The sequence below is a fragment of the Doryrhamphus excisus genome, linkage group LG1, assembly GCF_037039965.1.
Source record: "Doryrhamphus excisus strain RoL-2023G ecotype Guam linkage group LG1, RoL_Dexc_Guam_v1.1, whole genome shotgun sequence".
In the NCBI taxonomy this organism is placed as follows: domain Eukaryota; kingdom Metazoa; phylum Chordata; class Actinopteri; order Syngnathiformes; family Syngnathidae; genus Doryrhamphus; species Doryrhamphus excisus.
Window position 1 is genome coordinate 26,726,988 of NC_136357.1, and position 18,645 is coordinate 26,745,632.

At 32.0% G+C, this 18,645-nt stretch overlaps 1 protein-coding gene across 4 annotated transcripts in view; it reads right to left on the reverse strand.

The window, feature by feature from the left end:
• dagla (diacylglycerol lipase, alpha) overlaps positions 1–18,645 on the reverse strand; it is a 57,668-nt gene that overhangs the window by 28,553 nt on the left and 10,470 nt on the right. For 2 of the 4 annotated variants that reach the window (XM_058077474.2, XM_058077473.2), the window contains exons 2-10: positions 11,822–11,923; positions 11,546–11,757; positions 9,938–10,039; positions 8,822–8,960; positions 8,661–8,748; positions 8,457–8,591; positions 6,765–6,842; positions 3,521–3,645; positions 3,129–3,279 (exon numbers count right to left, since the gene is read on the reverse strand). In XM_058077474.2, the coding sequence (XP_057933457.2) occupies positions 3,129–3,279; positions 3,521–3,645; positions 6,765–6,842; positions 8,457–8,591; positions 8,661–8,748; positions 8,822–8,960; positions 9,938–10,039; positions 11,546–11,757; positions 11,822–11,916 (1,125 nt within the window). In that variant the 5' untranslated portion in view covers positions 11,917–11,923. Of the gene's footprint in view, positions 1–3,128; positions 3,280–3,520; positions 3,646–6,764; positions 6,843–8,456; positions 8,749–8,821; positions 8,961–9,937; positions 10,040–11,545; positions 11,758–11,821; positions 11,924–18,645 lie in introns of all 4 variants that reach the window. The other 2 variants (XM_078792949.1, XM_078792947.1) reach the window with 1 other exon arrangement.

The following is an 18,645-nucleotide window of genomic DNA, read 5'->3' on the forward strand; positions in this document are numbered from 1 at the left end:
CAAAAAGTTTGTCCATCCCTGCTATAGAGTGAAAAAAAAAATCTCCTCCCAGCTTGTGTGGAAGTGGTACATTTTGGGTTTGAGTTTAGAATAAATAAATTTGAGGCTAGCTTGTTCGCTCACTAGCTCGGCTCTCTCGAGTCCCTGGAGACTCTAGGGGTGTTATTTCATATCAACAAGGCTCTAATCCTGTTCAAAATTGTATTTTGACATTCAACACCCACATATTCCCGCCGCAAGGCATGCTGGGTAGCTTGAGGTGCTACGGTATTTCTTAACACATTTGTCGCCGTGTTTGTCGCATTTTTGCTCAACTGCAAAATACATCGGGGGGGGGGGGGGGGGCGTCGGTCTTGAAATCCAATGCTTTCTTGCTCATATTGTGGTTGCAGGTGGACTACCCAGCATGCCTTGTGGGCATTAGGAAATATCTGTTTAAGTTATTTTTCGCTTTTAGTGGTTGTTTATCACCCACTTAGTTGCAGAAGTGAAAAAAAGAGTGAAAAAAAATCTCCTCCCAGCTTGTGTGGAAGTGGTACATTTTTGGTTTGAGTTTAGAATAAAAAAATGTGAGGCTAGCTTGTTCGCTCACTAGCTCGGCTCTCTCGAAGTCCCTGCAGAGTTGCAAAATGGCGTAAACAATGAATAATAGGAGACTCTAGGGGTGTTATTTCCTATCGACAAGTCTCTAATCCTGTTCAAAATAGGTTTTTATCCGCAATAACTACAAAAATATTACAAAACAGTATAGCCAGACGCTCAATTGACCTTCAGGCTAAACTGTTGCATCACAAAAGATTAGTTGTTAAAAGTCTGAGTCCACAAAAGAACACCTTTTCCTCCGTTCTTGGAGAGTCAGCCCATGAGAAATTACTCAACAAAAAAAACTGTGACAAAGCACAGCCTCCGTGGGACTCGGACACCCGCTGAGACCGCGCAACTCTCACTCCTCATCTCCCAGTAACAAAACTGGTGAGTGAAAGAAATCAAACTCAGAGCCAAAAGTAGCAAAGCCACAGAAACTGCACGGCATCAAATAATGCAAGAGTTTGACAAAAGGATATTATATTTTTTATCATGAAGAAAAAAATTTATGATTCTTTTTTTTTTTTACATTTATTTAAAAAAAATTATATTATTTTTTTCATTTTTTACCATTTAAAATACATTTCTCCTGAAATAATTTTTGTACATTTTCTTCTCTTAATACTATGATTTCAGAAAATGTATGATTTTTTTTTCATTTTGTAAAAATATTTTTTATATTATTTTTTTATTTTTTACAATTTAAAATACATTTCTCCTGAAATAATTTTTGTACAATTACTTATATATTTTATCATTAAGAAAAAAATGCATGTATGATTATTTTTTCATTTTTTTAAAATATTTTTTATATTAAATTTTTTTTTACCATTTAAAATACATTTCTCCTGAAATAATTTTTGTACATTTTCTTCTCTTAATACTATGATTTCATTTCAATATTACAATTTAATTTTATCATTAAGAAAAAATGTATGATTTTTTTTTAATTTTTAAAAAATATTTTTTATATTATTTTTTTAATTTTTTACCATTTAAAATTTTATATTATATGATATTTTATCATTAAGAAAAAAAAATGCATGTATGATTTTTTTATATTTAAATTTTTTTTTTTAATTTTTTAATTTTTTTACCATTTAAAATACATTTCTCCTGAAATAATTTTTTTTACATTTTCTTCTCTTAATACTATGATTTCATTTCAATATTACAATTTAATTTTATCATTAAGAAAAAATGTATGATTTTTTAAATTTAATAAAAAAAAATATTTTTTATATTAGTTTTTTAATTTTTTACAATTTAAAATACATTTCTCCTGAAATAATTTTTGTACAATTACTTATATATTTTATCATTACGAAAAAAAATGCATGTATGATTATTTTTTTATATTTAAATTTTTTTTTATTAATTTTTTAATTTTTTTACCATTTAAAATACATTTCTCCTGAAAAAAAAATTTTTACATTTTGTTCTCTTAATACTATGATTTCATTTCAATATTACAATTTAATTTTATCATTAAGAAAAAATGTATGATTTTTTTAATTTAATTAAAAAATATATTTTTTATATTAGTTTTTTAATTTTTTACAATTTAAAATACATTTCTCCTGAAATAATTTTTGTACAATTACTTATATATTTTATCATTACGAAAAAAAATGCATGTATGATTATTTTTTTATATTTAAATTTTTTTTTATTAATTTTAAATTTGTTTTTACCATTTAAAATACATTTCTCCTGAAATAATTTTTGTACATTTTCTTCTCTTAGTACTATGATTTCATTCCCATGAAGTTATTGCCATAATATTTAATATTTTATTTTACGTCAATACTTTTTCCCCAAACCAAATTTTCCAAAAATGCCACTTGATTTAGTTTGTTATAATATTACAATTTTATTACAAAAAAATAACCATGCGACTAAAATATTAATTTTCCTCCTTGTGTTGAGACTTTTTTCTGTTAATATTTTTGCTTTATTTTTGTACAATTACAGACTTTTTTTCCATCATATTTTGACTTTATCGGTTTTATATTTTTAATATCGATTTTGGCAAAAAACACCAATATCGGACATCCTGAATTGTAACCTAACAACAAAATGTCGTAATTTTACGAGACTAATGACGTGATATATTGATAATTATGAGTTAAAATTAAATTAAAAAAAGTCATGTTTAAAAAAAAAAAAAAAAGTTGTAATTTTTGGAAAAACAAGCAAAACAATTAATAAAGTAGTAATTTCTTTTTTAAAATGACATTGTGGAAAAATGATAATATTACGAGAATAATATCAAAATATTATAGATATAATAAATAATATAATAAAGTCCTAACAGTGAGAAGAAAATTGACAAAAAAACTGAAATCTTAGGATTATAAAGTCAAAATATTACCAAAAAATTTCACTGAATAAGATAAAAAGTAACAATTTTCTATGAGAAAAAAAAATAATAGTGAAGGGAAAGAACAGCAGTAATTTTAGTTTTTTTTTTTTTTAAGTCTTATTCTAACAAGAAAAAAAAGAAACGGAGGAAGTGGTCCAAACTGATGTCAGGTACTCACAGCATCGTGACAGGAAGTGTAGACGATGTGAACCTGCTTGCGCTCCTGGTCCAGGAAGTGTCTGCGTATGGCCAAAACATTACAGCCGCAACAATTGTCCTCCTCCACCGTCACCGACTGCGACAAACGTGAGCCCGACACGGACGTGCAGCTGCGAGTAGAAGAAGAACACACGCAGACATTCAATATATGTCAAGTATAAAAATCCCATTACGGTTAATCTGTGTAAGTTAATGTGATTAATTCAGTGTATTGCGTATATCGGGGGGGGGAGGCGGGGCTGAGTGGCGTCTCGGTGGATTAGCACTTAGCGAGTGTTGACGCAAGTGTGAGATGCCAACCACAAAAGGCGGGTGTGGAAGCGCGGGTGCGCCGGATGCCGCAGTGCTTACGGGCAGGTGCTAACGAGGCGGCACAGTCCGCAGGCCGGCTTCCTCATCAGATACATGGGCCAACCGTACGCGGCCAGAGCGAACAGCATGTAGTCGCACACGTCCTTGTACATGCTCATCTCGGTCTGGGAGAGGAGAAGACATGTCAGACACGAAAAAAAACAACAACAAAAAACGGTGGTACTACGTTAGCGAGGAGTACTACACCAATAACTGTCAAAATGTGACATAGACACTATTGTGGGCATTTCATGATTGATTTGATCTTTAAACTTCTGAACGTGTCCAACTCTTCCAAGTCCGGCACAGTAGGTGGAATCCTAACTTTGCTTCTTAACCCTTAACCTTCTTAACCCCCGAGTGACTGGACCCCACACTCTTCCATAAGTGGGTCAAAAATTACCCAAATTATGCGTTTTTATGCCAATTTTAGCCATTTTGGTTAGGAATAATCACTTGTATGATATTTAGTATTATACTTAGTTCATAAGAATCAAATGTTCCTATTGGATTCCATAGAAAATGCATACGGATCTTTTTTTTTATTATTTTTTTTATGGGTCATTTTTGACCCAAAAAAAATGGGTCAAAAATTTTTGACCCAAAAAAATGGGTCAAAATTTTTTGACATTGTCATTTTTGACCCACTTATGGAAGGTTGAGGTAAAAAAAATTATTAAAATGTATAAAAGGTAAGTTAAAAATGTGAATGGTATGATACCAAAAACATGTTTTTGATATCATAAGTGGGTCAAAAATGACCCAAACTAGAATCAATGCCTTTTTATGCCAATTTTGCTATTTTGGTTAGGAATAATCACTTGTATGATATTTAGTATTATATTTAGTTGATAAGAATCAAAGGTTCCTATTGGATTCCATAGAAAATGCATACGGATCTTTTTTTATTTTATTTTTTTTATTTTTTTTATGGGTCATTTTTGACCCAAAAAAAATGGGTCAAAAATTTTTGACACAAAAAAATGGGTCAAAAATTTTTGACATTGTCATTTTTGACCCACTTATGGAAGGTTGAGGTAAAAAAAATTATTAAAATGTATAAAAGGTAAGTTAAAAATGTGAATGGTATGATACCAAAAACATGTTTTTGATATCATAAGTGGGTCAAAAATGACCCAAACTAAAATCAATGCCTTTTTATGCCAATTTTGCTATTTTGGTTAGGAATAATCACTTGTATGATATTTAGTATTATATTTAGTTGATAAGAATCAAAGGTTCCTATTGGATTCCATAGAAAATGCATACGGATCTTTTTTTTTTTTATTTTTTAATTTTTTTTATGGGTCATTTTTGACCCAAAAAAAATGGGTCAAAAATTTTTGACACAAAAAAATGGGTCAAAATTTTTTGACATTGTCATTTTTGACCCACTTATGGAAGGTTGAGGTAAAAAAAATTATTAAAATGTATAAAAGGTAAGTTAAAAATGTGAATGGTATGATACCAAAAACATGTTTTTGATATCATAAGTGGGTCAAAAATGACCCAAACTAGAATCAATGCCTTTTTATGCCAATTTTAGCCATTTTGGTTAGGAATAATCACTTGTATGATATTTAGTATTATATTTAGTTGATAAGAATCAAAGGTTCCTATTGGATTCCATAGAAAATGCATACGGATCTTTTTTTATTTTATTTTTTTTATTTTTTTTATGGGTCATTTTTGACCCAAAAAAAATGGGTCAAAAATTTTTGACACAAAAAAATGGGTCAAAAATTTTTGACATTGTCATTTTTGACCCACTTATGGAAGGTTGAGGTAAAAAAAATTATTAAAATGTATAAAAGGTAAGTTAAAAATGTGAATGGTATGATACCAAAAACATGTTTTTGATATCATAAGTGGGTCAAAAATGACCCAAACTAAAATCAATGCCTTTTTATGCCAATTTTAGCCATTTTGGTTAGGAATAATCACTTGTATGATATTTAGTATTATATTTAGTTAATAAGAATCAAAGGTTCCTATTGGATTCCATAGAAAATGCATACGGATCTTTTTTTTTTTATTTTTTTTATTTTTTTTATGGGTCATTTTTGACCCAAAAAAAATGGGTCAAAAATTTTTGACACAAAAAAATGGGTCAAAATTTTTTTACATTGTCATTTTTGACCCACTTATGGAAGGTTGAGGTAAAAAAAAATATTAAAATGTATAAAAGGTAAGTTAAAAATGTGAATGGTATGATACCAAAAACATGTTTTTGATATCATAAGTGGGTCAAAAATGACCCAAACTAAAATCAATGCCTTTTTATGCCAATTTTGCTATTTTGGTTAGGAATAATCACTTGTATGATATTTAGTATTATATTTAGTTGATAAGAATCAAAGGTTCCTATTGGATTCCATAGAAAATGCATACGGATCTTTTTTTTTTTTTTTTTTTTTTTTTTACGGGTCATTTTTGACCCAAAAAAAATGGGTCAAAAATTTTTGACCCAAAAAAATGAGTCAAAAATTTTTTGACATTGTCATTTTTGACCCACTTATGGAAGGTTGAGGTAAAAAAATTATTAAAATGTATAAAAGGTAAGTTAAAAATGTGAATGGCATGATATCAAAAATATGTTTTTTGAGGAATACTTGGAATATGAAATAAAATTTTTTCATTACAAAGATATTTCAAGAAAACAACATGACCGGGTCATTTTTGACCCATTTATGGAAGGTTGGGGTAGTAACACAAAAACTAAAATTTCTTAAAATGTATAAAAAATGAGTTAAAAATGTGAATGTCATGATATCAAAAACATGTTTTTTGAGGAATAACTGGAATATGAAAAAATAAAAAAATTCTCATTCAAGAAACATTTTTGACCCACTTATGCATCTAAGGGTTAACACCCCTCATCTTTCATCCTGCTCTGCCACTGAATAAGAAGACGTAGCAAGAAGGACGAGCGTTGCCAAGTTAGCATCTTTGTCGCTACGTTTAGCAAGAACTCGGACCCCTCTAGGACAGTGGTTCTCATGTCACAGACCCAAAATTTCTTACTTTTTGCACATTTGTCACATATAAATGCCCCCCCCCCCCCACCACCAAGCATCCTCCTAAAAGTGATAAGCTATTGCTAATTCTAAAGCTTTGGGACTCCAGCAAACCACAATGAGAGCCATTATACACAAATGGTGAAAAAATTTGGAACAGTGGTGAACCAAAAGGACCCCGAGGGGGCGCGACGACGACGACACCTCCAAGAGGTCACAAAACTCACCGAGTTCTTCAGGTCCAGATATCTCGTGTTTCGTGTGACGGGCATCCCGGACAGGAAGGCTAAGATATCGTTGTTAGCCTTGAGGGAGGACAAAGTTACAAAACAGCAATGCTAATCATGTTCAAGCATGAAGAATGTGAACGCAAACTGTACTGAATAGACCAAGGGTGTCCAAAGTGTGGCCCCGGGGGCCGCTTGAGGGCTGTTTTTTTTCTTTATTGGGCCCATAACATATTCTAAAAATATTATTTAAGAAATATAATTTAAGAGAATGAAAATTAATTATAATTAAAAAAATATTTTAAAAAATCAGCAGAAATTGTGATAATTAAATATTAAAATAAAATATAATATATATAATAATATAATAATAATGTTACGAGAAAAAAAGTAAATTTTCATGTAAATTTTGCCAAGAAAATTTACATGATGAAAGTTTAAATAGTTGGGACAAAAAAACTGCTTTATAAGAATAAAGTCAAAATATTAGGGAAAAAATATAATTTAAGAGAATGAAAATAAATTATAATTTTAAAAAATATTTTTAAAAAATCAGCAGAAATTGTGATAATTAAATACTAAAATAAAATATTATATATATATATATATATATATATATATATATATATATATAAAATATTACGAGAAAAAAAAGTATCACTTTAGAAGCAAGCTGGAATTCTTTTAAGTCGTTAAAAAAAAGGACCAATAAAACAATTATGTTCCAGAAAAAGTCAGAATGCTACGGAAATAAAGTCAAAACAAAAACAAACCAATAGACATTATAATATTATTTTTTTAAAAATTACAAAATTTTAAAAAATAACGTAATTTTTGGAAAATTAGATTGCAGAAAAAGTGAGGTTACAATAATAAAGTCAAAATATTACGGTAATTAAGTCATTATTTCCAAAACAAAATGTACATGACGAAAGTTTAAATAGTTGGGATAAAAAAAACTGCAGAATTTTTTTTTTTACAAAAATAAAGTCAAAATATAATTTAAGAGAATGAAAATAAATCATAATTAGAAAAAATATTTAAAAAAATCAGCAGAAATTGTGATAATTAAATCCTAAAATAAAATATTATATATATAATAAATAAAATATTACGAGAAAAAAAAGTATCATTTTAGGAGCAAGCTGGACATTTTTTAAGTCGTAAAAAAAGGAGAAAATTATGTTCCAGAAAAAGTCAGAATGCTACGGAAATAAAGTCAAAACAAAAACAAACCAATAGACATTATATTATTTAAAAAATATATATTTTTTTAAATAACGTAAATAAATAAAGTCAAAATATTACGGGAATTAAGTCATTATGACCAAAACAAAAATTTACATGACGAAAGTTTAAATAGTTGGGACAAAAAAAAGTTTTTTGTTTTTTTTTACAAGAATAAAGTCAAAATATTAGAGAAAAAAAATTACAAAAAAAAGGAAAAATTTACAAGAACAAATCATTAATATTATGAGGTAAATTTTAGTAGCATAGAGTTGAAATACCAAAGAAAAAATATTGGAAACAAAAACAAAACATTTTTAGAATATTAGGTTAGGGAATTATGGGAATAAAGAGAAAACTCTTAATTTGAAAAATGCTCTTATTTTGAAATATTATGAGGACCAAAATAACGGCATTTTAGTAAGAATGCTGAAATATTGGACACCCCTCGGAACAGACCGATACCTGGTCCAAGATAGACGATCTTTTGGATCTCTGTGTCTGACGCAGGAGCACCAGTCCGGCGATGATATCACTGGGCACGATATCCAGGTCTCTGAAGAACTCCGCAAACAGGCTGGCCACCTCGGAATACGCATCCTGCAGAGGACGGCAATCGGGGACAAGCGTCGGAATGATATGGTTCTGGGCGGCAAACGTCTGACTCACCGATTGCGTATCCTGGGCTCTGGTGCAGCACATGAAGAACTTCAGTCTTCTGCTCCAGCTGCTGGCTTGACCCTCCTCCAGCCGGTGTCTAAACAAAAGGGGGGGGGGGGGCGTTTAAAGCGGTCAGGGAGGGAATTGAGTGTGAGATTACAGGCGAGTACCTAAGCGTGTACGTGGTGAGGTTTCGTTGGCGGCGGCGAGTCGCTTTCAGTTTGACAAACGTCCGACCCGTCGGGTCAAAAGTGCACGTGAGCGTAATGCAGACGCTGAATATCACCAGCCAGTTGCACGCGACGATGCCTGCGAGACAAAACACTTCATGAATACTAGCAATGCTAACATGCTAACAACCTAGCATGTGTTTTGCATGTTTCTTTTTGCAACTTTGCAACATTATTCTTGTATATTTGTCATTTATTTACTTTATTATTATTATTTACTTTATTCTTACTTTACTGTATTCTTGTAATTTTACATACATTTTCGATTACGATATTTACTCTTTTTTTCTATTTTATTTTTCATTTTATTCTAGCAAATTTCTTGTATATTTGTCATTTATTTTCTAAATAAATGACACTTTTTTTTTGTACATGTATGATTTTATTGTAGTAAATTTACTACTTTTTTCTTGTACATTTACATTATTCTTGTGTATTTGTGATTGATTTTCTTTTTTTTTTTACTTTATTCTTGTAATTTTACGTACATTTACGATTACGATATTTACTCTTTTTTTTCTATTTTATTTTGCATTTTATTCTAGTAAATTTACAACATTATTCTAGTATATTTGTAAATTATTTTCTAAAGAAAACTACACTTTTTTTTCCTTCTACATGTACAATTTTATTCCAGCAAATCACTACTTTTTTTTCTTATAAATTTACATTATTCTTCTATAGTTGTAATTTATTTTCTAAAAAACTTGACGCTTTTTTTTCTTGAAAATTTACAGCTTTATTTACATATTTATTTTATATTTATTTATTATTTATTTAACATTTATTTATTTATTTAACATGTGCTTATTTATTATTTACATATTTATTTACAATTTCTTCACTACTTTTTCTTTCCACATTTACAACTTTATTCACGTAACTTTAAAACTTTATTGTCATAAATGTAATACCTTTTTGTCATGATTTTAAATTTTTTTTTTCTTTTACGACTTTATTATTGAAATTTATGATTTTTCCCAGCGTACAGCATGTTACTAAAAGTCCACTCGAAACCCCCCCCCCCCCCCCCCCCCGCGCTCCCGTTGGACTCACCCAATGCCAGGTTCTTGGCAGTGACATCAGAGCACGGCTGGTAGTACTGAACGAGCCAGGCGATCCCCACCACGGCGTAGACCAGCTCAACCAACAGAATGGCTGGCGTGTGAGAAAGAAGAGGGGAGGGAACGTTGGAGCCAGGAGAATAATCAATACTTGCATAATCAATAAAAGTGTTGAAATCTGAAACTTCTTGATGCCAGAGGAAGCAAAGCATGAGGAAAATAAAAAGGTTGCTTCCTTTTTTTTTCCCCAGTTTTCCAGCCTTGTGTGTGTTTGTGTCACTCTTTCCTTGTGTTAACACATCAGGCTTAAAAGTACCCAAAGTGGTAAAACCAAACATGGAAATGATCCACAGCAACGTCATAAAATGACATCAGCAATGCTGTGAATGCCAAACAAAATGTTAATTTATTTATTCACATGAATTTATTATAAATTTATGATTTTCACAAATGTATTACTTTACTACTTTTTCTGGTAAATTTACAACATTATTCTTGCATATTTGTCATTTATTTTTGAAAAAAACTACACTTTGTTATTGTTATTCTTATTATTATGATTATTATGTTATTGTGCCTGCTGCGAGATCATTCAAACCTGCAATAAAAGCCTGTTGTTCCGGCGATCAAGTCTGGTGCTTCAATAAATAAAAATAAAAATAAAAATAAAAATAAAAATAAAAATAAAAATAAAAATAAAAATAAAAATAAAAATAAAAATAAAAATAAAAATAAAAATAAAAATAAAAATAAAAATAAAAATAAAAATAAAAATAAAAATAAAAATAAAAATAAATTAAAAAACAAAAAAAAGAAACAAGTCAAGTCTGGTGCTTGTGTGTCTCACCAAACAATTATTGACGAAGAGTGACCGACGTTAAAGCATTTTTCATTCCCAATTTTAAATAAAAATAAAAATAAAAATAAAAATAAATTAAAAACAAAAATAAGAAACTTAAATTATATTATGGAAAGCAGGAAGTGAACAAATGCAACAGTTACTGATTATTATTATTATTATTAATACTAATGATGATAATAATGATGATAACAATAATATTAATGACAATAATAATATATATATATATATACATACATATATAATAATAATAATAATAATAATAATAATAGGGCTGCACGGCAGTCGAGTGGTTAGCACGCAGACCTCACAGCTAGGAGACCCGAGTTCAATCCCACCCTCAGCCATCTCTGTGTGGAGTTTGCATGTTCTCCTTGTGATTGGAATAAAATAAAATAAAATAAAATAAAATAAAATAAAATAAAATAAAATAAAATAAAATAAAATAAAATAAAATAAAATAAAATAAAATAAAATAAAATAAAATAAAAATAAATGTATTAAAAAAAACAAAAAAAATGAAACTTAAATTATATTACGGAAAGCAGGAAGTGAACAAATGTAACAGTTACTGATTATAAAAGTACCAGATGGAGGGGTAGGATTTAATAAGCTTTGCTTCTTCCTACTCCTTTTTGGACATGTGGAACTGGGAACTGATTATGTGATGCATTCAATTGTAATCTGATGCATGTTCAAATGAAATAAAACCATTACCATTACAATAAAATGTGGTCTTACCCAAGCGGATATAGATGACATACTGCACAGCTTCCCTGGGCTGCGTGTACAGGATGCTGCCTCTCATGCTCAACCACATGATGGCGCTCTCACAGATCAGGCAGCTGACCAAGATGCCCAGGTACCCGCGTCCGTGGTCCACCAGCGTTATGGAACAGGACTGGTCCGAACCGTAGGGGAGGCCGAACAGAACCACGGACAGAACCACCAACCTGAACACCAGCGGAATGTCAACAAGTGGAGAGAAACGACGATAACGCAGGAAGTAAGACTCACCAGATGCAGTGTAAAAGGAAAAGGAAGAGGGCGGGCAGCACCAGGTCGTCACTGCCGACTGACCAGCGCCGCCGAAACATCACCATGCCAGGCATCACTGCCCTGTGGGGAAACATCAACAAATCATTTCCTGCATCGGTGGCGTGCAGTCACTACATCACTTCTAGTATTACTTCTCTTAAAATCTATTAAAAAAAGAAGACATAAATTTACCACTTCCACATGGAATATGAGGAGATTTTTTTTCCCTCTCCTCATCCATGGCTGTAAAAATATCATTTTGTATTTTCTTTCATTGACATGAAGCTTCCTTCCTGATTCACTGTTGCTATTGATTGTTGTTATTGATTATATATTGATTAATCATCTTTCACTAAATTGTGTTTTTTTTTGAAAATTTTACAAAAAAAAAAAATTTATTTAAAAATTAATTCATAAATGATCGCAGTTTTGTGGTTGGCACCGCTGCTAAAATCAGTGTGCACATCTATCAAGGTCAGTGGTGGGCAAACTACAGCCCGGGGGCCACATGCGGCCCACTAAGCGTTTGAATCCGGCCCGCTAGTTGCTTTCTAAGTATTTATAAGTAAATACAAAACTGTAAAAATTAAATGACTTTATTGTTGTGAATTTATGAGAATAAAGTCATAAATGTAAATTTATTAATTCACATTAAATGTATGATTTTCATGAATTTATTTGACTAAATTTACTACTTTTTCTTGCATATTTGTCATTTAATTTTGACAAAATTACACTTAGTTTACTATTATTATTATTATTATGATTATTATGTTATTGTGGCTGTTGCGAGATCATTCAAACCTGCAATAAAAGCCTGTTGTTCCGGCGATCAAGTCTGGTGCTTGTGTGTCTCACCAAACAATTATTGACAACGAGTGACCGACGTTAAATCATTTTTCATTCCCAATTTTGAATAAAAATAAAAATAAAAATAAAAATAAAAATAAAAATAAAAATAAAAATAAAAATAAAAATAAAAATAAAAATAAAAAAAAAAATAAAAATAAAAATAAAAATAAAAATAAAAATAAAAATAAAAATAAAAATAAAAATAAAAATAAAGCGGAAGCTGATTTTCATATACATACTGTTTTACTGGTAGTTAGAGCATAGAAAACCTGTTTACGCCCTTCTAAATATGGGGTTTATCTTAATTAGAGCACTCTAGACAGTAAATAACACCCCTATAGTCACATGAACTAATATATAGTCATATATATAGTCATATTAATCAATAAGACAGACATAACAGAACACGAGTAGTGTTTAGTTTTTTCCTTTTTCTGTTATCTAATAATCCGCAGAAAAACATGGGTAAGTTTCAGGAAAATATCAGCTCCCAACTAAAAAAAAAAATATATATATATGCAGAAATACATTGTTGGTATCAGGCATTCTGGTTCATAAAAATGGATGACTACATCTTTAAATGTAAATATAGTTAATAATAGTTAAATATGCATGTTTTTTGCTAACAATAGGATAATAATGATAATAATAATTTATAATTTTATTGCTTTGCTTCTTGTTTTTAATATTTTAATATCTATTTTACTATTTTATTTATTTTTTGATCTTTTAGTTTTGGATTAAATTCAATTTGTACTTTTATTTATTGTATTTCATTTTTACTTTTTATTTTAATCAGCACGATTAATCAGCCTGATTAGTCTAAATTGTAACAATGGAAGATAATGAGGAAAAAGCACAAGACAGGCTCTAGAGGAACGTTCTACTGAGTGGAGAACTGAAAGAAAACCTGCTCTGTTATTGGTTGATTCTGGTCAGCACTGATTCTCCAGGATTCTCCTTGCGCCGACCTTAAACAGCTCCGTCATTGCGGTTATTAAACACCTCCCTTCTGCGTCAGGCATCCATAAATTAATCATGCGATTAAAATGTCAAAAGATAGTTGCATCACTGTCTGGTCTGGTTCCACTTGATTGACACTGCAGTAAATGTGCAACAATATACAGTGGAACCTTGGTTAGCATTAATTCCTTCCGGAATGTCCGACTCTAACCAAAACAGAAAAATTAATCATGCAATTAAAACGTCAAAAGATAGCTGCATCACTGTCTGGTCTGGTTCCACTTGATTGACACTGCAGTATTGTGTGCAACAATATACAGCGGAACCTTGGTTAGCATCATTAATTCCTTCCAGAAAGTCAGACGCTAAGCAAAACAGATAAATTAATCATGCGATTAAAATGTCAAAAGATCAAAAGATAGCTGAATCACTATCTGGTCTGGTTCCACTTGATTGACACTGCAGTAAATGTGCAACAAAATACAGTGGAACCTTGGTTAGCATCATTAATTCCTTCCGGAAAGTCACACGCTAACCAAAACAGATAAATTAATCATGCGATTAAAACGTCAAAAATAGTTGCTCCACTGTCTGGTCTGGTTCCACTTGATTGACACTGCAGTACATATGCAACAATATACAGTGGAACCTTGGTTAGAATCATTAATTCCTTCCAAAATGTCAGACTCTAACCAAGACAGATAAATTAATCATCAATTAAAGCGTCAAAAATAGCTGCTCCACGGTCTGGTCTGGTTCTACTTGATTGACACTGCAGTATGTGTGCAACAATATACAGTGGAACCGTGGTTAACATTATTAATTCCTTCCAGAATGTCCGACTCTAACCAAAACAGATAAATTAATCATGCGATTAAAATGTCAAAAATAACTGTTTGCAGTATGTGTGTGACAATATACAGTGGAACCTTGGTTAGCATCATTAATTCCTTCCAGAATATCCGACGCTAACCAAGACAGATAAATTAATCATGCGATTAAAATGTCAAAAATAGCTGTTTGCAGTATGTGTGCGACAATATACAGTGGAACCTTGGTTATCATCATTAATTCCTTCCAGAATGTCAGACTCTAACCAAGACAAATAAATTAATCATCGATTAAAATGTCAAAAATAGCTGTTCCACTGTCTGGTCTGGTTCCACTTGATTGACACTGCAGTATGTGTGCAACAATATACAGTGGAACCTTGGTTAGCATCATTAATTCCTTCCAGAATGTCCGACTCTAACCAAAACAAATAAATTAATCATGCGATTAAAATGTCAAAAATAGCTGTTTGCAGTATGTGTGCGACAATATACAGTGGAACCTTGGTTAGCATCATTAATTCCTTCCAGAATGTCAGACTCTAACCAAGACAGATAAATTAATCATGCGATTAAAATGTCAAAAATAGCTGCTCCACTGTCTGGTCTGGTACCACTTGATTGACACTGCAGTATGTGTGCAACAATATACAGTGGAACCTTGGTTAGCATCATTAATTCCTTCCAGAATGTCCTACTCTAACCAAGACAGATAAATTAATCATCAATTAAAGCGTCAAAAATAGCTGCTCCACTGTCTGGTTCCACTTGATTGACACTGTAGTACGTGTGCAACAATATACAGTGGGACCTTGGTTAGCATTAATTCCTTCCAGAATGTCCGACTCTAACCAAAACAGATAAATGAATCATCGATTAAAACGTCAAAAATAGCTGTTGCACTGTCTGGTCTGGTTCCACTTGATAGACACTGCAGTACGTACGCAACAAAATACAGTGGGACCTTGGTTAGCATTAATTCCTTCCAGAATGTCCGACTCTAACCAAGACAGATAAATTAATCATGCGATTAAAATGTCCAAAATAGCTGTTTGCTGTATCTGTGCAAAAATATACAGCGGAACCTTGGTTATCATCATTAATTCCTTCCAGAATGTCTGACTCTAACCAAAACAGATAAATTAATCATGCGATTAAAATGTCCAAAATAGCTGTTTGCTGTATGTGTGCAAAAATATACAGTGGAACCTTGGTTAGCATCATTAATTCCTTCCAGAATGTCCGACTCTAACCAAAACAGATGCTAACCAAATGTGTTTTTCCCCATTAGAAATGCAGTGTAGCCTTGGTTAGGATGTTTTTTTTGGTTTAATCACAGAAAACCAAAACAACTATTTCCATTGCTGTCTTACTTCGGGTCAAACTTTAAGTGGGGGCCTGAATACTTAAAGCAAAACAAATGCAGAGAGAAAAGGACTGTGACTTAGTTATTTACAACACCACCTACTTAACACTCAGCGGGAACGTGTCAAAACACAAAATTCCAGTATTTCCTCGGAACAGATCCGCCACAAGCGACTCAAAGCACAGTCTTGTGTTTCTGCTGTGCAGACAAATAAGAGATGACTAATGTGACTAAAGTGCTTTTATCACGGCTCGCGATCATCTGCCGTACTTTGAACGCATCGTCCAAACGCTCCTGATTTTTACGATGCCGGTCCGATGAATGCAAACAAATGCATCATTCCGAGTACATGGAATTCCATTGACAGAGGCCAAAACGTATACGCTTAGCGCTGGAAAACCAAGTGTAATAAAAATATGACCTTCATCCAAGTCCTTGGTTATTTCATTTACGACACGGTTTACAACTCTAAGCACAACAAAGTCTGTTAGCTTCAAGTATTCCTGCTACGCTAATAGCTTTAAGACATTCCTCGCTATATCCACATTCCGATAGCACTCCCTAACTATATCGTGGTAGAGGTGGTTGCAGGTATCGATCCATATCGGCCGATACTTGCCTTAAAAATGCACATGAGCGCTTATGGTGTATTATAGTCAAAACATACGCAGTAATGTGTGAATAAGGAGAGGAAGAAAAAAAAAATTTCTCCTCCTATTCTGTGTGGAAGTGGTAAATTTGTGATCATTCAAACCTGCAATAAAAGCCTGTTGTTCCGGCGATCAAGTCTGGTGCTTGTGTGTCTCACGACGAGTGACCGACGTTAAATCATTTTTCATTCCCAAAATGAAATAAAAATAAAAATAAATAAATAAATAAAAAAGAAACTTAAATTATATTATGGAAAGCAGGAAGTGAACAAATGTAACAGTTACTGATTATTATTATTATTATTTATACTAATGATGATAATAATGATAACAATAATATTAATGACAATAATAATAATAATAATAATAATAATAGGGCTGCACGGCAGTCAAGTGTTTAGCACGCAGACGTCACAGCTAGGAGACCCGAGTTCAATCCCACCCTCGGCCATCTCTGTGTGGAGTTTGCATGTTCTCCCTGTTATTGGAATAAAAATAAAAAAAATTTAAACATTTTTGAAAAAACTTTTTAAAATAAATAAATAAATAAAATACATTTTAGAAAGTTATAAACAGGTTTTCTATGCTTTAACTACAAAAAATATTTCATTCGTTAACATTGAATCCATTCATTTATAGTGGTTTGGGTCTGGAACCAATTAACAGTGATAAACGAGGGAGACTGTGTCAGACAACACCAGGCTTTTATTGCCGGTTTGAATGATCTCCCTCAAAAAAAACCAAAAAAAAACAAAAAAAAAAATAACAAAAAAAACCACTTCCTGTCCACCATTGCAACACATTTACAGCAACACACACAACGACTATATGTATGCCTTGTTTATGTCTTATATGTTATATTTTCTCTTATTATGTCCACTATAGTCTATAATGCCAGTATGAAGATGATTATAGGGGTGTTACGTTATGTTTAGAGGGCTCTCAATGTTCCAGAACATATTGAAAAAGGTCTTTAGACAGGTTTTATATGCTTTAACTACAAAAAATATTTCATTCGTTACCATTGAATCCATTCATTTATAGTGGTTTGGGTCTGGAACCAATTAACAGCGATAAACGAGGGAGACTGTGTCAGACAACACCAGGCTTTTATTGCCGGTTTGAATGATCTCCCTCAAAAAAAACAAAAAAAAAACAACAAAAAAAAACACTTCCTGTCCACCACTGCAACACATTTACAGCAACACACACAACGACTATATATGTTATATTTTCTCTTATTATGTCTACTATAGTCAATAATGCCAGTATGAAGGTGATTATAGGGGTGTTATGTTATGTTTAGAGGGCTCTCAATGTTCCAAAACATATTGAAAAAAGTCTTTAGACAGGTTTTACGTATATATGCTCTGACTACAAAAATATTCAAAATAATGAATTGTACTTCATGTACTTCACTGATCCTACTTGTGGTCTATCAATTAGACTTCTATTAGTACTATTAACTACTACTACTACTAAGTATGTATGACGAGGGGGTACATAAAAGTCGAGTCCTTGTGGATGCAAAGAGCATACATTTTATGAAAAGACATACGTGCACATCCCCGTGTGCACGTGAGCAGTGCCTTTGTGGACCACACAGTAGTACAGCTGTGTACCGGGCCCCGACCCGTACCCACGTGACCCCCGACAACAATGATGTAACAACAATGATAGGCCTCCCAGTCCGTCATTAGCGGGACGCTTCACAACATCTGAAATGCCAGACACGGACTTCATCCAAAAAAAAACAAAAAACATGATAGTTAGGAGACCAGGGTTCAATTCCACACTCGGCCATCTCTATGTGGAGTTTGCATGTTCTCCCCGTGCATGCGTGGGTTTTCTCCGGGTACTCCGGTTTCCTCCCACATTCCAAAAAACATGCTAGGTTAATTAGCGACTCCAAATTGTCCATAGGTATGAATGTGAGTGTGAATGGTTGTTTGTCTATATGTGCCCTGTGATTGGCTGGCCACCAGTCCAGGGTGTACCCCGCCTTTCGCCCAAAGACCGCTGGGATGGAAGTTGGAATTTTCCAAGAAAAAAATTGTAATATTACGAGAATAAAGTCATCAATTTACAAGAAAAAAACATTAATTTATGGAGCATAAAGTCAGAATTTTCCAAGAAAAAAAA